Source organism: Impatiens glandulifera, chromosome 5 (genome assembly GCF_907164915.1).
Source record: "Impatiens glandulifera chromosome 5, dImpGla2.1, whole genome shotgun sequence".
NCBI classification, from domain to species: domain Eukaryota; kingdom Viridiplantae; phylum Streptophyta; class Magnoliopsida; order Ericales; family Balsaminaceae; genus Impatiens; species Impatiens glandulifera.
Window position 1 is genome coordinate 6,033,028 of NC_061866.1, and position 24,800 is coordinate 6,057,827.

Below are 24,800 nucleotides of genomic sequence, written 5' to 3' on the forward strand. Positions count from 1 at the left end.
TCACCACTTGTCTCCTAAGCTATTTGCTTAATATAATGCAGTGCCTTCAAAAGAAAATGAAAAAATTAGGGTTGAGAACATTCCTAAACCTAACATTCAACGGTTAAGATGGAACGAATCCAAGTGTGGAAAGAGATCAAGAAAAGCTGGAGTTGCACATCTTCAGCTTCCCTTGAATGCTAAGTTCTGGAATGACCTTAATCCTAATCGTTTTTTTTTCAACCAGAGTTTTGTCCCAGAAGTAGGGGCTAGCACATCACTCCACCACTATGACCCCCACTTCAATCAAAGTGATTTCAGTTGGAATGGAATATAAGATCTCAACCTCTTGTTCAAAGTTTTTCCACTTGAGCTACAGTCTTCAATAACTTAAGTTTTCCATCTAGGTATTAGGGGATGGGGCATAAGTGGAAAGTGACAGTATAATAGAAGGGGTACAGTATGGCCAAGCTACCAATCCCTACAAAAGCAACTAATGAAATATATAAAAAGATTCTCTCAAGGAAACAATGCGAGTAATCTTTATTTACATACAAAACAAAAGAGCTTTAGAAAATGTCAATACACCACAACTCACCGCAATAGTGATTTTATGGGCAACTACTTTTGAAGATTGATAAAGTGGCCTCAATAACTCTGCGGATGTGAACCATCTTCCGCTCCAAAAACATGAACTTTATCTTTCACCTCAATCCAACTAAGCCCTCTTTCTTTCTTCACATTCTTTTCCTTCATCTATTTCCTAACTTTAGCCCGCTTCTTCCCAAAACCCACAGCCTGCATAAGCATTCGCAAGTGCAGTGTAAGCCCCACTGTTATCGCAAGTGTAGGGAAGGCCTTTCGCAAAAGGAAAGGTGCTTCGCGAGAAGCCCAATCGCGAGAAACAAATGAATCTTTCCTGAAACGGAACCGAATCAAAGCATCATCAACTGTAAACATTATCATCAACAAAATGAACAACCAAAATGAACAATAAGATGGATAATAAGAAAACCTCATGGTTTAGGTTTTGAAGATTAACATAATGAAAATAATAACATAAATCGATTCAATCACCTGATATTAGAACTGGTTTTCGTCATCGATCTGTATAATTTGTTCATTTAGGGTTCGCCGTCGTTCCGTCGTCGTTCCACCGTCGTTCCGCCGCGAGAAGAGGGAGAAGAGAGAGAAAGAAAATAACGAAATGAAAAAATTTGAGTATTTATATAAAAAAATCACTTCGCGAAACGCGAAATCCCTTCGCGTTACGCGACAAGGGTATTTCGTCCAAAAAAAATAAAGTGGTCACGAGACCAATAAAAATTATCGGGTGACCACGAGTGCAAATAAGTGAGTTATTAGGGTTATTTCGTCAAATTTCCCTAAATATGGGATAATCTTTCTAAATCTTATACATCGACTTATTAATATTTTGTACCGATTTTCAATTTTCTTTTGAATCGAACTCTTACTAATAATCTCTAAATAATTTATAATTATTACAAAGTTATAGTGTGAAATTCAAATATATTTTTACTGTGTATTATAAACACTTTAACCAATACCACTAAATAATATTATTTATATTTATAATTATATATATAAATATATAATTTACATGATTAATAATTTAAAATAAACAAATTAAGAAAAATTAAAGAAAAAACATCATCCTATAACATTAAAAAAAAAAAAAACTAACAAAAAAAAGTGTTATAGGTTTATTAATGTATTGGTTGAATTTTAAATATAAAAGTTAAATAACTTATTGCACTTTTTAGTTTATAAATTTTAATGTATAGATTATAAGTTCAAAATATATATATATATATATATATATATATATATATATATTATTTTTAATTTTATTTTTTATTTAACAATTACAAATTCGAAGACATCTAACAAATTAACCCCGTTAACACTCCATGATGAGTCATGTTCTCCTTCCCTTTTTTCGGAAGAAAAGAAGAATTCATACCAAATTCATTTTATTCATCAAATGAGTTGGATTGGTATTGGTCCCTTGGAAAGATTCATGGTCCATATCATTATTCGTATTGAAATTGACAAAGTTTTTTTTTAAGTTACATGTCCAAGGCTTAGCTCAGGACCCCGCTACTCGTCGCATTTAGTTTGGTATTGCTACCGCACATGACTTCAAGAGTCATGATGATATTACTGAGGAACGTCTTTATCAGAATATTTTTGCTTCTCACTTCAGACAATGACAAATTATTTATTAAAAAAAATAGAAAAACTTAACCCAAAAGCGGAAAAAGAAAGGGTGCCAAGTAGGGGTGGCCAAAATATCCGATTCGAAAGATCCGATCCGGCCGATTCGATCCGAAAAAATCCATATCCGATGGATCGGATTCGGATATTGATCAGATCCGATATTTTTACCAGATTTCTGGTCCGAATACGGATCGGACAAAAAAATTCGGATACCCGAAACCGATCCGATGATATTTAAAATTTATTAAATAAATAAATCTAAAAATAAAATATTATTAAATAAATCTCTCTACCTTTCTTTTCCTTCCCGTTCTCTTTACAAATCTAATATCAAACAAAAATCATTGCCTCATTTTCCAGATCTATTTCTTCCATTTATTCTTCTTCACATTTTTCAGAAGATTGATTTTTTTTTCTTCTTCACATTTGTTCTTCAAATCATTGTCTTTTTGTTTTAAAACAATATTGATTTTATTTTGACATTTGAATTAAATTTTTGATATGTATTGTATTTATGACTTATGAGTTGAATTTTGAGATCCTTAATAAACAATTTCAATTTTTTAGCATATGAAAAAAAATGGATCAGCAGGTATCCGACTGTCCGATCTGATCCGTTGTTTTCGGATCGGATAGTGGTCGGATACCGGATCAAATACGGATCGCAATTTTTGAAAAAAATAGAGTCGGATATCCGATCCGAAATACCGGATTGGATGGATTTTTTTGCCACTAGTGCCAAGACCTGATTTGAGTTCTAACATAGATCACCTAGTACATATAGATTTCCAATTGTTTGATCTATTTTTTAAATGAATTGTTTGATCTATTTTTTAAATGAAATATTTACAGAATCTCCTTTACAAATAAATAGAAACATTACAGAACATCTCTTAATACATATAGATTTCCAATTGCTTGATCTATTTTTTAAATGAAATATTTAAAACATTATAGAACATCTCTTAATAATTATTTTTTTAACTATTAATGTACACAATATACTTAATAAACTAATCCTTGAAGGGACTTATTACCATATCTCAGTAATTTCTTCTTTCACTAAAAAGCCCTCAATTCAGCTTCTTTTCCAAAATAATTTATGCATGCCTAATATATAAACAGAAAACAATATTCTCTATAACAGTAAATCAATAATAATTATCACACCGTTTTGTTATAATGTAGCAGATTTCACAAAATAATTTATAACCAATGGCAAGAGAGACTAGGTAAATTGATTGAGATATTACAGGGTGATTTCTACCAGCTTCTTCAAATCCAACTAGTTTTATTATTATGATCGGCAGAGCTGAGCGCATAGTCCCTTAATCTGGGACGACGTGGCATCGGGTTGCGTATATATTCTTGTTTTTCCATTGTTCAAGCAATTCATAGTCAGTTGATTGCCTATTTGCTCCGAGGTACACGAAAGAGGTTGAGTGTTGCAACTCCACCTAGAAGTCGGGACACAGCTCAAATAGTGGCACCAAGAACAATGTTTATTTGCATTCACCCCTCGGAAAAGCATAACCATACCAACAGTAAATCTGTTTAGGAAAATTCAAAAAAAATGTTACACACCTGCATCAATCAAGGCCCAAATTACACTTATGTTACGGAAAATGTGAAACTTACTTACCCAACAACTAGAAGAACCAAGGAGATAACCCACAATATGCATTGGTATGCCTTGAATTTGGATGCAGATGATGGTAGTGGGATCATTCCAGCTGGGGCATATCTTTGGCGAATCCAATTAAACTGAGGTCGGATTAGAAATATGAACCCAAGGAGAAAACCCGACAAAAAACCTCCTATATGAGCAAAGTTATCCACATGTGGGAGTATTCCAACCGCTAGATTTATTACAATAATCACCACTAGTGTCACCAAAGATGCTACCTGTTCAACATAACTCAATCCAATCAGTTGGGTTGAAAATTCGATATAATTAGGCAAAGATATATCTACCTACCTTATTAGAATACATATTCCAGTTGATAATAAGTTCAGAAAGCATTCCTCCAAGCAATCCAAAAAGCGCTCCTGAGGCACCAACCGAGATATTTGTTTGAATAAAAAGTGCAGACAATATGCTCCCTCCAAATCCAGATATCAGATATAGCAACCCAATCCGAACTGTACAAAGCAAAGTTCAAATTAAACTTAGTATGACAGACAGATTCTGAAGTTTATTTGTTGTTTCCAAATGGGGACATATTAAGAATATTAACATACCAAATCCAAATTCTTGCTCAAGTCGAATACCGATAACCAAAAGACTCAACATGTTGGCTAGTATGTGGATAACTCCCCCATGTAGCCACATGCAGGTGATAAGCCGCCAACCCTCATTGTGACGAACCACTTTATCCACATCCAATGCTCCCATTTTCTCTAGCCTATAGAAAAACATGAACCAGCAGCATATTTAGACATTGAAAACTAGCCATTCATTTAATGGGTCTGTTTTGAAATAAGCTATCTTTCTATTGGTGTGATTACTAAACCAGAAACAATAGATCCCAGACAATCCACATTAAAGCACTGACCCAAATTGAATGTATTAAGATTACAACCCATTTATAAAATCTTAACATATATACTCAGAGGTTATGTCTAGCTGAACTGAAATGAGCTTGAGAAAGAACACAGATCATCGAATCATGAACACCTCTTACAGGAATTTCAATCCCAAATTAGGTATGAAAACAAAATTTCAGCAATTACATTGAAAGGGGAAAACTTACGTAGTTGATGAAGGACCCAGAAGAGGGTTTTCTTTAAAAGACTGAAAAGAGAATCTCCCAAGTGATCTGGCGACGCAAGAGACAGAGTTCTTGGGACAATTATTAACATACATAGTAATTATGAACATAACAGTGTTAGCCACCACAAAAGAAGGAATCAACCAAGGTTTCCACTTCTTGAAGTGTTTGATCTCTCCATAATCCGCAGATCCCCGTGAATCACCGGCGAAGTAAGAACGGTGTGGCGCCGCCGCCGCCGCCTCCATGTCGACCGGGAAAACAACGTTACTGACGCCTCGCCGTGATTGAGACCCAACTTTATTATATGGGGGAGGTTTTGTAGCCATTGGAGCTGGGATTCCAACCGTTGTTTACTGGGATTTAGAAACCCTACAATTGAGGTTAAGATCAATAAGAGAGAGAGAGAGGGGGGAAACGTGGTGTGCGAGAATTGCGTTGAAATTGAAATTGAAATTCTAAACGTGTTTGAATTGTTAAGCAATTGATAATATACCCTTTGCCGGCAAGTCTTAAAAGAAAAAGTCCTTACTTTAAATTATACAACTATTTTATGTTTTTAAAAGAGATTTATTTATTTTTATTAAAATATTTATATTTATAGAAATTTAAGAAGACCAAGTCACAAGAGAAACAAACATGACATAACCTAAGTTAGTCAAAAATAGGATTGAGTTAAAATATTGAAATAAAGTTCACTTAATCTCTTCTTAACTTTCTAAATTGAAAAAAATAAAAATAACTAAGAATATCTGATTTGGTTGTTAATTTGGAAGGTGTTTACAACCTTCAAAGGGTGAATTCCCCTCTAATAGAACATTTAATATAGATTTTTATCTTTTAAATATATATAATATTAATATTTTATATTGATAAATTAAAATAAACTGTAATTGCAAAAAATACATAAATTTGTAATGAAAAATTATTCAATAAGTTATTTTTAGATATTCTCTTAATCTTGGATTTGTCCGTTCTAGATATGAATTCGGACTTTTATCAGAATGTCTAATATGAATTTTTAAGTAGTCTAACTCATTAAAGTAGGATGAGATTAACATAATAAGTATATTATCTCTATATGGGTTACGGATCTAACCCTAATATACCAAATATATTCATATGTTTAAATAAGTTTGTAATTTTTATAATTTAATAAATTATTTTAATTAGACTTAATCTTTATTATTGATAAAAACTAATATATCCTTGCTAAATAATATATGTATTAAAAAATTGAAATTAATTCTAAGCATAATATTAAAAAAAAACATTGAACATGGAAACCTCTCCTATCAAATATTTGAATGTGTCCCCCATGATTTTGGAAATCTTGGAGGGAAGAGAGACGCATGACTTTGATAAACACCAAAATTATTAAATAATAAACTAGAGAAAAAGAGGGCAGATAATGCATGGTTTGAGAGAGTTTATATTGAGGGATGACACATAATCAACATTTAGTGTCAATAATAGAGTTGAGCATTGTACATAAACGTTCGTATTCAACTCGGACAAGTTGTGTTAGACTCTCAATCGTGTCGTGTTGTGTTGTGCCTAAATCTTATGTGTGTCATATCGTGTCTTGAACCACTCAAAATATTATGATTTACGGACTCATTCGTGTCGTGTTATTCGTGTCCACGAGTTTATTCGTGTCATACTAACTCATGTTTAAATTCGTGTTTCGTGTTATTCCGACTTTGTTATCGTCAACACAATCGTGTCTTGACACTCATGTTAATTATTTATTTATTTATATATATTAAATTATATTTTTAGTAAAACTTATAAAATATTATTATATTATCAAAGTTAAATTATTATCATATATTTTGTTTGAATGTTTTAATAATAATTAAAATTTTAAAATAATTTAAAATTTTAAAAATAATATGTAAATTAATAAAAGTAATATATGAGATAATTATTATGAGATTCAAATTTCTATTCATATAATTTATTTAATATTTATATTTTATTTTAATATTTTAGTATATTTAATTTTAATTATATATATTATATTTATAAAATGAAATAATTTATACATTTAATGAAATTGTAAATATATTTAGAGAGACGTGATCATTTTATAATGTTAATGTAAAAGTGGGTAGTTTGAGAAAAAAAATGGAAGACAAAGTAAGAAAGGTGGGTAAAATTTATAAATATATATTATTATATTATTAAAATTAAAATTAAAATTATTATCATATATTTATTATTTAATGTATTAATAATAGTTAAATTTATAAATAATTAAAAAATTAATAAGTAATTAATAAAATAATATCAAAAAGAATTATTAATACACTCATATTTTTATTCATATAATTTATTTTTTATTTTAATTTATATTATTTAAGTTAATATTTTATTTTAATATTATATTTTAGTGTGTTTAATTTTAATTATAAATATTACATTTATGAAAATAAATAATTTATTAATTGAATAAAAATGTAATAGGTTTAGAGAATGTTAATGTGGGTAGTTTATGTTATTTGACTAATTGTGTTTATGTCGTTTTGTGTGTATACTCGTGTTTGTGTCGTGTCTATACTTGTGTCGTGTCGACTCGTAATCGTGTTTTGATCGTATAAACTCATAATCGTGTCGTGACCGTGTCGTCTCGTGCTTATATCGTGTCAACCCAATACCCGAGTGAGATAATATCGTATTGTGTCGTTATGTACAAATATTGTGTTGGATCGTGTCGGTTCGTATTTAACTAATCCATTGCCCAACTCTAATCAATAATAATAATGTTGGGATGATATGAAACCATTAGTCGAATTTAAAACTGAAATTTTATATTAGATTTCAACTTTATCAAATTCTGGTACACTTTTTCGACATAATTCATTACACGTACAAGTTTGATAAAAACCAAAGATATGCTGCCTTTAATTATTTACAGAAATGTGAAGTAACAAAATCACAAATATTCTAAAGAAGGTCAAGAAAAAATAAATAAATACAAAGCAAGACAAAAAAAAATAATCTATAAAAAGTAAAGACAACTTAATAGAAAAAAAAATCATTAATATATGTCAATATTTTCTTTCATATAAATCCAATAATATAATTATTTTGTTTATCTAAAAAATGAAAAATAGGAATATTATGAATTTTACATTTATATAAGAGTAATTTTTCTCAAATTATTTTACGATTTGTGTTTTAAATTTAGAAAGTTAGAATGACTCTCAAGATCATGATCTTCACTTAAGTTGTGAAAATATATTCATAATATTTTAATCATTCTTGACACTTGATTTATTTTAGTGTTTTTATTTTTCACCATTTTTTCATTGACAGTGATAAGTATATATTTACAAACAAAATAATGACACACTTGGTATTAACTTAATTTGTTAGACTAGCACATAAGAAAAAGTCTTAATAGAAAATTTTAATTCACTCCCAATTTTAAATAAAAATCAAATGTAAAATAATGAACTATCATGAACAAGAAGAATTTAACAAGGATGTGGATTTGAAAAAAATTTAAGGTAAACTTAAATAAAGAACGAGAAATTTTTGGATAAAATGAATAAATAAATGTAAGTTTTACAATTTTTTTTTAATAATTATATAAACAAAATAGTGAATTATATTATTTTTTTTAAAATATGGGTAATGTCACATTTTTATCGAAAAAAATAAATCAGAGTAAAATTTAGCACACTCGAGCCCATACCTGATCATGAATAAGTTTATTATAGGCAAATGTTATTGAAATGTTAACTAATAAGGTTAACTAAATAACATATTCAATAAGCAATAATAATAAAATGAGATTTAATTACCAAAACAAATTAAAAAAAAATAAATATCATTTTCATTATGGATTCTTTATTTGGACAGCATATTCATATATGAAAAAAATAAAGATGACTTGAGCTTTGAAACTAGTCAAATCCTCAGGCCACACTGAATTCGTGTTAGATTCAAATACAATTAGTTCATCGTCAACCTTATTCATTCAATCCATCTTAGTACTTGGATGGTTGGACCTCAAGGTTTTCGAAAATTGATTAATCAAAAAACACAAATTTCAGAAAACAAATTAATTCTTCAAATTGTCTTTCCCCCTGGTCTTTCCCCCTTGTAACTTTTTCCAATTTGTCTAAGAAAAATAAAAATGTTTTCCTTTGTATGTTAGTATTAGTTTAACATTTACAAATTATTACTATACCTAATTAAATATAAAATGATATATAATAATTTGAAATTTTAATAATATAATATATTAAAAAATAATATTTTATCACAATATTTATTCCAATCACCATCTGAAAATTAACAAATATAAAATGAAAACTACTTTTTTCTATTTGTCATAAGATTTTCAAAATCATGATTTTTTTAAATTTTTTTTTATCATTTTCTATATTATAATATAATTTTATTAGAAATACTTTTGATGAGAAATCCGCAATATTTCTATTTTAAAGCTATTTTAACCAAATATGTTAGGATCCAATGTGGATATAGATGACATAACATTTTAGAGAAGAATCTTAAAACATAAGTTCATCATTTATTTATGTTTTCTCATTTAAATACATATAACCAAATTGAAAAATTGTTTCCAAATAAGCTAACATGTATTCATATATTTTTACTTCATTTGATACATATTTTCTCTTATCAATATAATGGTTTTTTTTAATTATGATACATATATTACATTGTAAATCACTGTAACATTTTGTATTTTCATATGAGATCAAGTAAAATGTTGATAGGGCAAATGTTTTCAGATAGAGTACCTATAATCACAGGATTTTATGTAAGTTTCATTGGCCAAAATTTTATTACCCCCTTAGACTTGCATGACATACTGAAATCAGTCTTCCAGCTTATATTCATGTCCACTAGGAAGTAAGAACCCTTCAAATTTATTTTTCTGTGTCAATTTATGTAGAAAAGTCTTATTTTTAACATATATTTAATGGAGAAGTTGAAGAACAATTATGAATTTATGTTCTTAATTCATATATGAGCTTATAGGAAAATAAAGTAGTTTAGGAGTTGGTATTCTTGTTTGAACACTTCTAATGGATTGGGGAAATTTGTTCACCTAAACTATTATTAATGTTGATATCAATGTTAGGTAAATTGCACTATCATCATCCAATCTACCCAAAAATTTAAAATAATTTTATATGTTCAACTGTGTTCACATGTTACTCTTGAAAATGTATTAAAATAATATACGGGCCTTGTATTTCAAAAGTTATGTCAATGTATGGTGTACCAAAAGAATAAACAATGTTTTATTTGAATGTTCTTGTGTGTTATTTCTTTTACATTAATTGGTCACATAACTCATTGATTTTATTGTGTATTTTGTGATTATTTATTATAAATTGATCTAAGTAACTTTATTTTCAAGATTAGATATGTTTTTATTTTCATTTTTGAGTGATAATATGATTTTTTAAAAGTTTTTTAGATTTTGTAATAGGATAGATTTAAGTTTTATGTCCATTTGTAAGGTTTGAAATTTGTTCCCTAATTTTAATAAAAGTTGACATTTTTCAAACACAATTTTTTTATATATAAAATTATATTATAAATAGAAACATCAATTATGTTTAGTCCAAACAAAATAGTTTAATTATTGTTAGAAAATCAAAATAGTTATATTTTTTTAAATGATGGATATTTTATTAGTAAAAAATAAATAATTTTATATATAATGTATTTTATATTTAATAATTTTGATAGTATTGACTTTTTTAAATAAAATAAAAAATAAAAAAAGTAATGCTAATTTAAAGATTTAATGTTTTATTTAAATTGAAAAATAATTAAAGTAATGCCAATTTAAAAAAAAATGTAGATATTACATGTGACAAAAAAATTGACTGTGTTTAACGTGTCTCCATTATTTTAAATAAAATTGACATTTTTAACAAGTTAGTATATATAAATAGAATTATGATACTTAATCAATAAATTTGACATCTTCAAATTCAAATTGGTGTGTTCTTCCTTTTTTTTTTTTTTTTCTTAATTAAAATATAAAACTTAAATATCTCTTCTTTTTCAATATTTGTATGTGGAAAAGGTCAAACTCTTTTTTTTACCTTTCCATATAAAACTGTTTTTCCTTGACTTGGCATAATATTATTTAAATATTATAAACTACAACAAATTCTTTTATGTGAAAAAACAATTGTAATATTATCATCAATTACTTAATCATTTATGCTAAACAAAAAAATCTTCAAACTTTCGGACTGCAAAAATATCATGTGATCTATATGAGCAAAAATCACAACAATTTTTATTGGCTTACAATCAGATTAAAGACTTATAATAATAATGACTTTAATTGAACTTTATAATATTTAGATAATGTTTAGCCTTTAACATTTTGAAACGACTTTTAATTAATTGACCATCTTTATCAATCCTTTCTTTGTGCATTGCAATCTTCACTAATTTAATAAACCACAAATTTTCAACAAAACGAAAAATCCAAGTTTAGGACTAAAACATTGTCAACAACTTATTTATTTATTTATTACATTACTCCATTTTAACTATAAAAACACTGAATTCTCAACTAAATTAACCCTAGATCAAATTAGACCCAAATTATATGATACTTAGAGTTAGACTTGTATTGGGTTGAGTTCAGCAAATAGTCTAATAGTGTCATGATGTTATAATCTTTAAATTCTCAGCACTCTCTTTTCTAATCTATTATATCACTAAATTTATTAACAAAAATATAAAAATATTTTTTATTTTTAATTATTATTTTATATTTTATCATTATATATGAATACATTTTAAGTCAACTTACCAAAAAAATCATCACATTTTAAAAATATTTACTTTTCAAATAAACCAACTTATTTAAAAAAAATCCGAATCCGAAGAAGCCCCAAACCTATTTAGAACTTTTATAGAATGAACATTAGTGAAGATCTGGAACCACAAATGATGGAGATGATTCAAGTACATCCATTGTTCATAGAAACTTATTATATAGTAAATTGATGTTGAGTAACTAAGATATTGTTTTTTTGAATTGGAAGGTCAAACACAAAATACATGTTCCTAAATTTTGAAAAGAATTGCATATCTATGGTCATAGTTATCTAATTTTAACTTAAGATGTTCTTAATATAAATTAAGCATTGGTCTATTAGATAAGACTCCTACCCTAGTGGGTTCAATGAATAAAGATTATTTATACTCCTTTTTCCCGTTTCAAATTATATATGACATAATGGAAAAGAATGAAAATGATAAAAAAATGTAGTCCCATGCATAATTCTTGTACACTATTGAATATCCAAGAAGGGTATTTATTTCTTCAAAACATTACACATTATTTTACACATCTATAAAAGGATTATATATATATATATAGCTAATTAATTATTGTATTATATATTTTATGATTTTATTATATGACATCACTATAAAAAGATTCTTAATAGATGTCAAAGGGTGAATAATAATTAGGGGACCAAGATAGGGAAGAAGGAGAAGTGAGAGGAGAAGGATAAGTAGAGCAAGATGATGAATTGGATGAAACAATCTTTGATGGGTTTCTCACCCCCAATGGCACCATATCCTCAAGCAAACCTTGTGAGCCCGGCCCATCATTAAAGGCCCACTCTTGTTGTAAGCCCACAACATTTTCACGTTGTGGGCTTTTATCCGAACTTTCTGGGCTTTTCTTGTCGTGTCCGGTGAATACTGAATCTGGACTTGGTTCGGAAATCTTTTGCTTCTTAGATGGTTGATTGAGACTTTGGGCCTGGCCCATTAACAAAAACGGATATGCATAGTGAAGGTGAAGCCCTTCGTAGGTCACAACGAGAGTATCTGGATCATCGCTACATCGCTCCACTTGCTTTTTTGCGTTGCATCGAGGGTTCGTGCATCTATAGTAACTCCTGGCAATGTGAATATAACGATGACAAAGTTAAAAAAAATGTAAATATTACATAACTTTTAATATGTCAAAAATTAGGTTAGACAATATAAACTCTAATGAAATGTCAAATGAAATTCAGATTTATTTTGTCACCACAAACTTAGGTGTGGCCTAACAAATAATAATGTGTCCAAAATACTTTAATATATGATTCATTGAATGGAGATTGGAGAGTGATTGATTAGTACCTAGGATGAGGACTATTCTTGATGGATTTCTGACCATATTTCCTCCATTTGTAGCCATCATCTGCCAAAACATTATTTCCATTTCCAAAACACTTCATTCTAAGTGTAAACTTATGATCATACTCTTTATTCATCAAGCCCTTCTCCAACAATGAAACCCTACATATATAAATCAAAATTCACACTACATTAAATTTACAACTAAACTCAATTAATCCCATGTATGTAGAATATATATAGAGGTCAAACCTATATTGGGAAGAGGCATCCCAATTAGTCGTGTTATGATTGTAGTTAGTACTTCTCATGAGATCATCGGTCGGTGCCAAAAAGGAAGGCGAGACATGGTCGAGAAGCTCTGCAACAAGTTCATCATCTTCGACAACGTCAAACCATGGATTCTTCGCCATCTCTTCCATTGTCAAACCCCGAGAAACTAAACCACTAAACTTTGAGTAATATGAATTGGAGGGGGGCTTAATTTAAGGAAGCTAGTGAATGAGAATGGAGCAGATGAAGAGGAGAATTAATTTTAAAATATACTATATGATGAATTAATGCATGGCTATCACTTCTCATATGAGATAAGGAGAGTTTTAATAATTTTATGGTTACTTTTTGACCTTTTATAGAATTCATGTGGATGTGAAGAGTCAACCAGCACATGCATATAAGTCCAATAATTATAATTATGTTCACCCCATGCATAAAAATATATAATATACATAACATTTAAGGTAAAAAGTTTATAATTCATATGAATTCGAGTTTTCAAAATCGGATCATTAAAAAAAATGTAACATTTTGTGAGTGTGGACCCACTGCCCATCTCTAACCTAATTTCTTGTTCAATGTAAAGACAATAATGTCTATTTACCTGAACCATGACCATGTTTTGGTTTGAGCCCTGATAAAGACACAACAACTTATAATAAAGAAAACCCATTTGATTATTAATCTTTTTCAAATCTTCTCTTAATTAGTGGGGCAGTTGATTAATTAAACAACTCATTTTGAGATCATTTAGATTATTAAAGTTTAATTTTGTTTATAAAATTGAAATAGATATATATTTGGATATAATTAATTAAAAACATTTTGAGTCACAATTTTGGGAATAGAAAGGATCCAAAAACTGTGTTGCCTTCATGAAGAGGGCACTCGTTCTGTTGATTCCCATGCGAGGGGTTGTTTGACTTTAGACATGGTGGGACCCACTCTCCTATAAACTAGAAGACAAATAGGTTGACTTTTTCAGAATGGGCTTAGCTAGGTTTAATTATTATTATTAATTATTATGATCATGACTAGCTGTTAGCTGCTACTTCATTGGTTGTCTGTCCATGACTGTCCTCTTTCGATCTTGTGTTCTCGACAGATCATGGTCTTGTTCGAAAAATAAAATATTTTGCTATTTTTCATTTATTAAAAATAAGTTAGTTGAGATTTACATATATATATATTTATAATTATATATATATGTACCATAGAGCCTTTTAAGGCCTCACTATGCATGAGCATGACTAAACTAGACAATTTGAAAATTGAAAGAAAATTGTTGATTGGGAAGAGTAAAATGATCTCTAAAGATAGTCATGACCTAATTCTTATCAACATGCTTTGAAATTAATGAGACTTAAGTGATGTCGTTGTTTATCGATTGAGAGAGTTTAATTTGTAAATTGTCTTTTTTTTCAACGAATTTGATAAGATACAAATATGACATAAAATGATCTAGTTGGTTAACAAAGAAGTCTAATAGTCCGGTCTAATTAAGATTCTAGTATGAACTATTTTTAACTTGTGAAAGGGCGAGCTTCCGTGCCCAAACTAGATTCTTGGTGGCTGACGACACTTCTTTAGATTTTGAGAGGATACCTAGTGTGGAGTCAAGTTTGTCTTTTTTATTCTCTATCCATACTGTAAAGAGGCCATAATCAAGGATATATTTGACTCTCATTATAATGGTTTCGCCAATCGGATCCGATACGAAAGAATACTCATTGATGTGGAAGGTTCTTCTCCTCTTGTCCGCAACTCTATGGAGTGGAGGGACTTGGAGTCCATCCATATGAGACATTGCTATACTTTGTGGATAAGATGGCTATGTATGCGTTACACGTAAGAAACTATGGAAATTTAAGGTCCGAGAAATGAAATGACATTATTAGTCGTTGTATTTGTTGTAATGATGTTGAATTAGACTGTAAGTAACGAGTAGCTACTCCTGAGAATCTTGGATTTAGACAACTAAGTTTGCGAGAATTAGACATTTGAGTATCATCTATTAAGGATTGGACATAGACCATTATGCACTTAACCAATTACTAAGGTTAAAATATTATATCTTTAAGCAGAATTTTTTAAAGTAAAATTTGTTTAGGCACCACATTTATTGTGATAGTTACATTTACCGCTAACAAGAGTTATCTAACAATGTTATTTTCTAGTGAAGTACTTAGTTAAGAACCGAATGGATTTTGATCCTCAATGTTATCATGACAAGGCTAGCTTGATATCTGAAATGGGACGCTCCTATATTATGTTAGGACCCCACAATTTCTCAAGGATCTTCAGACTCAATTGGTTTTATATGTATGCTTGCTTAGGTAATTTTTTTTTTTAATTTCTCTTGTAATGTTTGTAGTTATGTTTAAAATTTTATTTTATTTGAATGTGTGTTTATTTAAGTAAAGAGACATGAATGGTAATATGGTGCAATTTATAATAAAAAGTAATATTGTAGAAAAAAAATTTGATTTGTTTGAAATTAGTAAACAAAAATGAACACGGCCCCTCCATATTATTACTAGGAGCTGGTGCATTGGATTTGTATTCTCTTTAAATTATTATATAATTTAAAAACAGATGAAAATAAAAAAAATGTTGATAATGGTGAAAAACTAACCACATAAAATATATATATGTTTAAGATATCATTGTCATATTATGGTGAGAAAACACAAGGGTTGGTTGGATTTGGAGGTATCTTCAAAGTCAACACCATCTCCCTACCCTACAATCCCCTTCGGACCCTTCACATGTGTCTTAATATAGGTTTCTTTATCAAATATACTAACATTATTATTTTTTACTTATGACTAATTTGATAAACATTGAAAATTTGAAAAAAGTCTCATGGGATTCAATAAGATTTAATAAATTAACAAAACTTAAAACATTCTTAATAAACTATGTCTATATTAATAATAATAACATGACGCTTAAGAGACCAAAATATCATAAATTCGATTTTACGCTTTAAGATGAACCAAAAAACTATGACAGTAGGGTGTCATACTAGTTCTCCTTAATTAAAAAAAAAATGATAAATGACTACAAACTAAAAATCGAGAGCAATAATCTATATTAGAAGAAGATGAGATACACCAAAAAAAAATGTATTGACACAAAAAAAAAATGAATGGAAGTTACAACAGTTAGTTCTAGTACATGATTTACTCGCAACCTGTAAAATGTGGGGATGATCATTCATATTTTCTTTCCTCTTTGGAAGCATCATCAAATGAAATGATTTTGATTATTTTGCCTAAGAAAAAATATACATGTTATATCCCAAAGACTTAACCCTAATCCTATTGCAATTTTAAAACTGAATGGCCTTGGCTAGGCTACCAGTATGTATACATGACTCTATTAATGGACAATTTTTCGGAGTAATCGTGGAACCAAACAAGCATCCTTCCCTTGCCCGGCTTCATAAATCCCCAAAAGTTCTTCTTCTACTGTTTCTGCACCCATAACCTACATTCTTTCTTTATCTTCTTCCACTACTTGCAAAACCAATTACAATGTTCCGGCAGCAGATAGAGAACATCAATCTTTAGTAGCTAGACATGCTATCAGCCTATGAAACAACAAGAACCTGTGTAAAGGAAGACTAGATATAGCTTACAATTTTCAATGAAATGTGAAACATTGACCCATTTGAAAACACTTACTAGATCTGAATCGGGATGAGAAATCATTAATACATGTTTGATAAAACTGAAAATTAAGCAATGGACGCTACAGGATCTGATTTGACACACTTGAATGAAAAACCAGGATTTGAATATTGAATTTTAGTTGAAGTGCAAAATGAGATAAATGTTGAAAAATTAAATGTTAGAATTAAATCAAATGAACATAATGTCGAAAAAGTACTTAAATATTATTTTACCCTTATGTAAGGTAAAATTGTCTTGTGTATGCTCATACTATAATGAGTTAAGTCATTTATAACTTACCGAATTAAATTAAATATTTTAGCTAAATCTAATAAATTAAGTGATTGCAAGTCACACTTATCGAATGGACTTGCTTCAAATAAACACTAAATTTTTCAGATTAAGTAATCAGCTGTGTTATCAAACCCTGCCCAAGTTCTGTTTTCAAACGTGATCACATTTGGAAGTCCGTCCATACGAAATACTTGGACAAAAAAAAATCCAAAATTGACTCATCTAGATCCCGATCTGAACCCAAATCTAGAAAATTTTCTTTTAACCAAACCTAGAAAGTGTTTCCAAATGGGTTATTTGTTTCATGATCTGGATGCGTTCCAGGTACAAATATGTTCGAAATTTAGTCACAAACAAACAAGAAAATTAATTTTATTTCAGTATGCAGAAATTCTTTCAGATAAAGAAACATAAAAAAGGTGTTTCCTAATGGGGGCTACATGAAAATAACCTCACTTTAATGTTGAAGGCCAGCAGATTGATCGTATGCAGTCCGGTAGCGAAGACCTGAACCAACATGGCCTGTAGTTGGACATACCCAGCACAAGATATTTGAACCCAGCACCTGAGGTATTAATGTTATTACATAAATAAGCTATGGTTATCTCTAAAAAATAAAATAAAAAAGGTTAAAAAAGTTTTATTACGGATATCAAATTCTCAAATGACCCAAGATCATATGGATGTGAATAGACATCTCCTCCTTTTTCTGCAAGCCACATAGCCCTAACTCCTTCATGATACTGCTCGACAACAATCAAAATATCAGCAATAAATTAAGAATATACATACTTGTACATTGAAAGAATCAAGCATTAGTTTGTTAAACCTCTATAGTAGTCTTGTTTCTTAAGGTGAGGTAGATATGCCAACTCAACAGGGTGCCCAAAGCTATGGTCAGTGGGATTAGCAAAAGGGAAGAAACAACCTGGGGAATTTAGTGGAAATTAATAATCAAAACTAATTATCTATCTATCTATATATACATATAGCTCGACGTTATTAGCAAACCACTAAGATGGATAAGAGATGGTATTTACATATATGGTTCTGAAAGAACCTTCCTTCTGTTCGTCATCCTTTTCAGTGTCATTCAATAAACTGCCCACAAGAAGAACCTGAAAAAAGCATTTAAAAGATGAAGATAACAATAGGCAGCTAGAATCTGTTTTTTTTTCAAATATAAATTCTGGTTTGATGTTAATTTGGGTAAAATGACTCAAATATCTTTACAATAAGGGTATTTCAGTATTTTTTAGTTTATTTGGATTAAATCTAAAACATATCAAACAAGGGCTAGTAGTAACTTGAAAACATAGATTGATACAGAAAAAGAACATACCAGGGAGTAGACACTTGCAGACATAGCATACAAAACGAAGACAAAAAATATTTTGTAGTTCGCATGGCCAACACAGTTGTTCATCCAAATGCAATGGTGATCCTTACACATCAAGAAACAGCAATTCAAAAAACTAACAAACACAAATTTGACATTAAGTTGTGAAACCTAACATACCATTCGCAATACACATCTTTTACATACGCGACAATGATGTGCACGTGGAGGCTTATAGTGGGAACATTTCTGGCAATACCTCAAGTCTCCTCCCTGCAATCCAATCATGATGAAGAGAAAAAACACTTCAATTTCAGAACAAGATGTTCAAATTTATTCATCATATTCATTCAATTCTCAAATTCTTTCCAAAGCTAGGCTCTGAGAATTGGAAAGGGTTTAAACACATTAAACCATCAAACATATGACAATTCATTAGCATAGTAGTATGACACTAGACCAGATCTGATAAAGATTCCTCATTGTAGAACCCATCCTAGGGGGAAACACATAATATGAAATTCTACAACATTGTCTCACTCAATTGACAATCCTATATATACAAATGAAGATCACAGATTTATGAGAAATGAATGGATCATAGAAGAAATTAGAGAAAAACCCTAATGTACCTTACGCTTAATCTCGTGAACGGGGCTACCTATATCCTCGACATCAGGCATGAACGTTGAGGGTACACGACCGGGATCCGTAAATAGGGCAATAGTATAACTGTAGATGCATAAAAGAGCCAAGGCGGTAAAAGAGACAACGTTCATAATCCCAGGGGAAGAAGATAACCCGAACCATTGCTTGATGAAGACGAATACAGTCGATACATAAATGTAGGCGATGGACATGATCACGATGGTAACGGGAAGAGAGAAGCGGAAGCTTCGTTTCATTGGTGTGTGACGTATTATATCTTCCAATCGATCGCGATGAGAAGACAGAGATTGGGCAGGTAAACTTCAACACCGGCTGAAATGAGGCAACGGAGGCACCGGCGTACGGAGGATACGGCGGTGTCTCCGGCGAAGGGGGTGTTTGATAGTCGGTGAAAGAGAGGAAAATGAAGGTAAGATCGGAGAGAAAGAGAGAGAGAGAAAGAGAAAAGCTTGGGCTTTGGATGGTCCGGTGCCGTTGGTGTAGGATCGGCTGAATTTACTATATTGGGTTTTCTTTTTTCTTTCCTAGGAGGGTTTCTTTCATGTTTTTTTAAGAAAGAAATGAACATTTTGTTTTATTAAATAATAAAATTATTATATTTTAAAATGATTAAACACAAACACGAAAGATAATTATAATTTGTCCCGCAATTTTCAATACGAAAATTGTCAAGAAAGTTGTTTTCCGGGATGAGACGAGAAGATATTTGTGTTCCCGCTCTGATCTCACCCGATTATGTCCCGAACACTAATAAATACAATTAAATATATAACATCATTATTATATTTATTTTTTATCATTATTATATTTATTTTTTATATGTTATAAGAGTTTTAAGTTTATTTATTTATAATAATATAAATTTTTAATATATTATAATATATATAATTTTTAAAAAATCGTTTATATATATTTACCTTTTTTTGGATAGAAAATATGTTATGACGGTGCTCTACGGGATTCTCTGAAAGCGAACGAGACAGGAAAGGTAGTAAAAAAAATCTCTGAAGTAGAACCGGGAATGGTAAACGCATTCTTCACTCTGATCTGCCCCATCGTCGTGATCGTGTCGTCTCGTGCTTGTGTCGTGTTCAACCCACGACCTGAGTGAGATAATATTATATCGTATCGTTCCGTACTAATATCGTGTTGTATCGTGTTGATTCAACCTATTGCCCGACTCTATCCTTCACTATAACTTCAAGGTTCTAATCCACTTTTTCTAGGCTAACAATAATAAGATGTGGATATCCATAGTCTCTATGAGGTCATGAGTTCGAGCTCCTCAGGCGATAAATTTCGCTCGCCTAATTAATTGGTTAAGTGTGTATTACGGGTTATCTGCTTAATTCGCAGGAATTAGTCGTATTCTGAAAAAGAATCATAACCCATCATTTTAAAAATAAATAAATAATAATGTTTCCTAAATTTGGTAAGTACCTCCTTATATTACATATTATAAGATAAATTTAAGAATGAGGACTTAATATTTTTAAGCTGGTTGTCAACTTAAAATTTTTTTTTTCTTTCTGATTTAAATATAGCTTTATAAAAAAAATAGATAGATTAACAATTGGAAAAAAAAAAAAAAAGCAAATACCAATTTGGGTGACAAAATCCACTCAATTATTCTCAAATACATGAATTAAATGAGAAAATATTAAGATATAATTTATAAGCTCATTAAGAAGATTCATGACTAGACCACATAACACATCAAATTGCCTTTTATTACCTTTCTTGGCTAAAGTATTAAGGATCTAACTTTCAAGAACTAAAATTCTTTCATCCTTTGATTTCTTTCATCCCAAATTGTTCCCAACAGTGTAGCATAGTGTCACGTCCCATTTTTATGGGGTGCAAACATCGAGTCACGAGGTGTACTTCCATGATATTCCAGAATGCAAGTCTATGTAATCTGTGCTCAAGGGACTTGTGCACAGATACGAGGGACCGTGTGGGGAATGTTTCAAGGAAGAGGTTGAAGAGTATCATGCCAAGGTCGAACCGAGGACGGCCACGACTAAGGTGAGGGAATATGTCACGGCCCATTAGAGTCACGACCCAATCCCGGGGGATGTCGAGGCTCATTAAAGTCTTGGCCTGATAGTGCGCTAATCTTCTTAGCCAAAGAGAGGCCCAGTTACCTACGTGGGCCCAGCGAATCTTCTAATCAAGGAAGAGATTGGAAGATAATCTAATTAAGGAAGGGATTGGAAGATATATTCTAATCAAGGAAAGAATTATAATATATATTCTAATTAAGGAAGAGATTACAAGGAATATTCTAAATTAGGTAGGGATATTCTTGCTATGGAATGAATATCCTAAATTAGTGTAATTAAATTGTAATTAGACGTAATTCCTAATTTAATACGTGTAAGCCCTATAAATACCCTGAAGGTATTCCATTGTAATTATCAAGCATTCTTTCAATATATTCTTATTCTCAAGAGTTTTCTCTCTCTAAGTTCTTTCTTGCGTTTGAGTTCTTCTTGCATTGTGTTTAGAAAGGCTTTCTAAGCTAGAATCAGGGTCGATTTAGCTTAGTGCCGCACGGGTCGAATTTTAGCCCGTGACAAGTGGTATCAGAGCAAGGTTGTACTTCCGCATTCAATCTGCAAGAAATGGATTCACGAACTACTGTCACTAAGGTTCCGACCGGCCAACATAAGGACAAGGGATCCAAGAGGGATAAGTCCGTCGAGAGAGGTGCTGCCATGGAAGCGCGGGTGACCCGACTTGAAGAAGGCATGAGCGATCACCAAGAAGCTCTCGAAGTGTTTAGCGCGGTGGCCGAGAAGGTGACGATGTTGGACGAGGGTGCTGAAAAGTTGGAGAATGAGTTAATGGGGATCATTAACGGTTCGAATCGTAGCATTCGTGACGAAGTGCTGGGTTCGGTTCGAGGGGAGGTTAATGACATCTGCTAGAAGGTGCTTGATCCAATCCGGGGAGAAGTCCATGCGATGGTCGAGACCCTCAAGAGAGAGATCTTGGGGAGGCTAGAATCGATGGAAAGGCGGATTGCGAGGAATGGAGGGGAACATAGAGGTGCGACACCTCAACGGATGGATGTTCCTAAGCCAACTCCATTCAAAGGTTCGAGGAGTGTAAGGGAAGTGGAGGACTTCCTTTGGAACATGGAGAGGTACTTTCGGGCATCAAGCATACTTGATGATCGTGACAAGTTGGAGACGGCACCTTTCTTCCTACAAGAGATGGCGTTGCTGTGGTGGAGGAGGCGAGAAGGAGATATTGAACGAGGGACCTTGAGGATGGAAACGTGGGAAGACTTCAAGACCGAGTTCAAACGCCAATTCTTCCCAGAGAATGCCGAGTACGAGGCAAGGAAAAGGTTGAGTCAACTTGTGCACAAAGGGACCATCAAGGAGTATGTGAAGGAATTCCAGGAGTTGATGCTCGAGTTACCCAGTCTAACGGAACAGGAGGCACTGTTCGCGTTTGTTAACGGCCTAAAGACTTGGGCACAGTTGGAGCTGCAAAGGGCCAAGGTGCGAGACGTTTCCGAGGCAATAACGGTTGCAGAAAGACTGATAGAGCTCAAAGTGTCTGTGGACAGGCCAAAGTTCATCAGGTATGATGAGGAAGAAGCTGGGGGAGACCGCCCACAGGACCAGGAGAAAGGTGGGGGAGACCGCCCATCTAAGAAGGGGCATGCACATAAAAACTCAGGAAGGCAAGCCGATGACTCGGGTAAGCCAATAACCTGTTATATTTGTGGTGCTCATAATCACATAAAGTTTATGTGCCCGTTTAAGGGGGAAAAGGTTGCAGCAGTTAAAGGAACTGAGTCCTCTGATGAGGAAGAAGAGACTCAAATAGGATCCTTAAGACTGCTCAATGCTGTGAAGACTAGTGTTGCGAAACCGGACCAGGGAACAAGGAGGGCCTCTTTGTTTGTGGAAGCTTGGATCGGGGGAAAGCGCATCAAGGCACTAGTAGACACAGGGGCTACGCACAACTTCATGCGAGAAGGAGTAGCCAATGCGTTGGGTCTGCGGATCAGCCCAACAAGAGGGACGGTGAAGTCCTTCGATGTAGCCAAGCCGGTAAATGGGGAGGCTAGGAGAGTGCACACCAGGATTGGAGGCTGGAATGGGAGAGTCTCATTTACCTTGGTCCCAATGGAAGACTACGACGTAGTGTTGGGACTCGAATGGTGCGATCAGGTACGCGCTTGCATAATGCCTTATTCCGATTCCTTAATCATTTTGGATCACGGGAAGACTAGCGTGATTCCAACAAGGAGAGAATCAGAGGGAATAAGCAGGTTCTCAGCGATGCGATTCGTTCGAGGTCGCAAACGTGGTAAAGAGACATTTGCCACTTTTGCCAAGATGGATGATGGGGACGGGTCCAAAGGAAAAGAGGAAGTACCTGAGGAAGTTCAGATAGCGTGTGTCGAAGCCTTCGAGGGGCTCAAGGCCAAAGACAACACACAACCATTAGATCCACAAAGTTTGGCCACAAGCAACGTGGGCCAAAGTCAGTCTGCCTTCACTCGCACCAAGTCCGTGGGAAAAGAAGCAGATCGTGCTCAGGCATATTCAGAGGGAGACACCAAGAATATGAAGAGAAGGGAAAATCTAAGAGGGTGTGCAGTTAAGGAAGGGGACGATGGAAAGAGGGAAGTTTCCCCCGCAACTGTTGAAGTCTATGCGGTATGTGCTCAAGGGGCTTGTGCGCAGATTCAAGGGACCGTGTTCAATCGAAAGATGTGTGGGAAACGTCTTATATCGATTAAGGCTAGCGACCATAAGTGCACCCAATGTCGTGACGTGCAAAGGGGGAGGAAGAGCGCTCAAGGGACGCAAGATAGAAGATCACCATGCACCGGTCTAAGGTCGTGCCGAGGACGGCCACGACTTAGGTGGGGGAGTATGTCACGTCCCATTTTTATGGGGTGCAAACATCGAGCCACGAGGTGTACTTCCATGATATTCTAGAATGCAAGTCTATGTAATCTGTGCTCAAGGGACTTGTGCACAGATACGAGGGACCGTGTGGGGAATGTTTCAAGGAAGAGGTTGAAGAGTATCATGCCAAGGTCGAACCGAGGACGGCCACGACTAAGGTGAGGGAATATGTCACGGCCCATTAGAGTCACGACCCAATCCCGGGGGATGTCGAGGCTCATTAAAGTCTTGGCCTGATAGTGCGCTAATCTTCTTAGCCAAAGAGAGGCCCAGTTACCTACGTGGGCCCAGCGAATCTTCTAATCAAGGAAGAGATTGGAAGATAATCTAATTAAGGAAGGGATTGGAAGATATATTCTAATCAAGGAAAGAATTATAATATATATTCTAATTAAGGAAGAGATTACAAGGAATATTCTAAATTAGGTAGGGATATTCTTGCTATGGAATGAATATC

General features: G+C 32.4%; 3 protein-coding genes across 6 annotated transcripts; all 3 read right to left on the reverse strand.

The window, feature by feature from the left end:
- Positions 1 to 3,364: 3,364 nt before the first annotated feature.
- Positions 3,365 to 5,432, reverse strand: LOC124938005 (RHOMBOID-like protein 1). The gene is made up of 5 exons (XM_047478359.1): positions 4,974 to 5,432; positions 4,462 to 4,625; positions 4,199 to 4,362; positions 3,863 to 4,125; positions 3,365 to 3,770 (listed from the first exon to the last, which is right to left on the reverse strand). Exons 1-5 carry the CDS (start codon positions 5,318 to 5,320, stop codon positions 3,518 to 3,520), a joined length of 1,191 nt encoding a protein of 396 aa, XP_047334315.1. The 5' UTR covers positions 5,321 to 5,432; the 3' UTR covers positions 3,365 to 3,517.
- Positions 5,433 to 12,299: 6,867 nt separating this feature from the next.
- Positions 12,300 to 13,815, reverse strand: LOC124940329 (probable WRKY transcription factor 49). Its single transcript, XM_047480839.1, has 3 exons — positions 13,401 to 13,815; positions 13,152 to 13,310; positions 12,300 to 12,922 (listed from the first exon to the last, which is right to left on the reverse strand). Exons 1-3 carry the CDS (start codon positions 13,568 to 13,570, stop codon positions 12,454 to 12,456), a joined length of 798 nt encoding a protein of 265 aa, XP_047336795.1. The 5' UTR covers positions 13,571 to 13,815; the 3' UTR covers positions 12,300 to 12,453.
- A 2,703-nt stretch (positions 13,816 to 16,518) lies between these two features.
- Positions 16,519 to 19,893, reverse strand: LOC124938146 (probable protein S-acyltransferase 16). 4 transcript variants are annotated; one of them, XM_047478526.1, is made up of 8 exons: positions 19,367 to 19,893; positions 18,915 to 19,007; positions 18,738 to 18,839; positions 18,436 to 18,513; positions 18,225 to 18,323; positions 18,043 to 18,138; positions 17,852 to 17,960; positions 16,519 to 17,019 (listed from the first exon to the last, which is right to left on the reverse strand). In XM_047478526.1, the coding sequence occupies exons 1-7, from the start codon at positions 19,637 to 19,639 to the stop codon at positions 17,853 to 17,855; spliced, it is 849 nt and encodes a 282-aa protein (XP_047334482.1). In that variant the 5' UTR covers positions 19,640 to 19,893; the 3' UTR covers positions 16,519 to 17,019; position 17,852. The 4 variants fall into 4 exon arrangements, with proteins under 4 accessions (XP_047334482.1, XP_047334478.1, XP_047334480.1 ...); XM_047478522.1 differs by having other exon boundaries at positions 16,519 to 17,037; XM_047478524.1 differs by having other exon boundaries at positions 17,847 to 17,960.
- Between the last annotated feature and the right edge of the window lie 4,907 nt (positions 19,894 to 24,800).

What these genes read in the sequence shown, in the direction of transcription:
- LOC124938146 (XM_047478526.1), bottom strand. Translation starts at nt 19,639, where the DNA reads ATGAAACGAAGCTTCCGCTTCTCTCTTCCCGTTACCATCGTGATCATG. An exon ending in CTGCAAGTGTCTACTCCCTG is followed by an intron (nt 18,514 to 18,737) that starts GTATGTTCTTTT and finishes TGCTTTTTTCAG; the next exon opens with GTTCTTCTTGTGGGCAGTTT. An exon ending in GTTCTTTCAGAACCATATAT is followed by an intron (nt 18,324 to 18,435) that starts GTAAATACCATC and finishes TAAATTCCCCAG; the next exon opens with GTTGTTTCTTCCCTTTTGCT.
- LOC124940329 (XM_047480839.1), bottom strand. Translation starts at nt 13,570, where the DNA reads ATGGAAGAGATGGCGAAGAATCCATGGTTTGACGTTGTCGAAGATGAT. An exon ending in GATGCCTCTTCCCAATATAG is followed by an intron (nt 13,311 to 13,400) that starts GTTTGACCTCTA and finishes TTATATATGTAG; the next exon opens with GGTTTCATTGTTGGAGAAGG. An exon ending in AAGAATAGTCCTCATCCTAG is followed by an intron (nt 12,923 to 13,151) that starts GTACTAATCAAT and finishes TCACATTGCCAG; the next exon opens with GAGTTACTATAGATGCACGA.
- LOC124938005 (XM_047478359.1), bottom strand. Translation starts at nt 5,320, where the DNA reads ATGGCTACAAAACCTCCCCCATATAATAAAGTTGGGTCTCAATCACGG. An exon ending in CTGGGTCCTTCATCAACTAC is followed by an intron (nt 4,626 to 4,973) that starts GTAAGTTTTCCC and finishes GTTTTTCTATAG; the next exon opens with GCTAGAGAAAATGGGAGCAT. An exon ending in GGAATATGTATTCTAATAAG is followed by an intron (nt 4,126 to 4,198) that starts GTAGGTAGATAT and finishes TATGTTGAACAG; the next exon opens with GTAGCATCTTTGGTGACACT.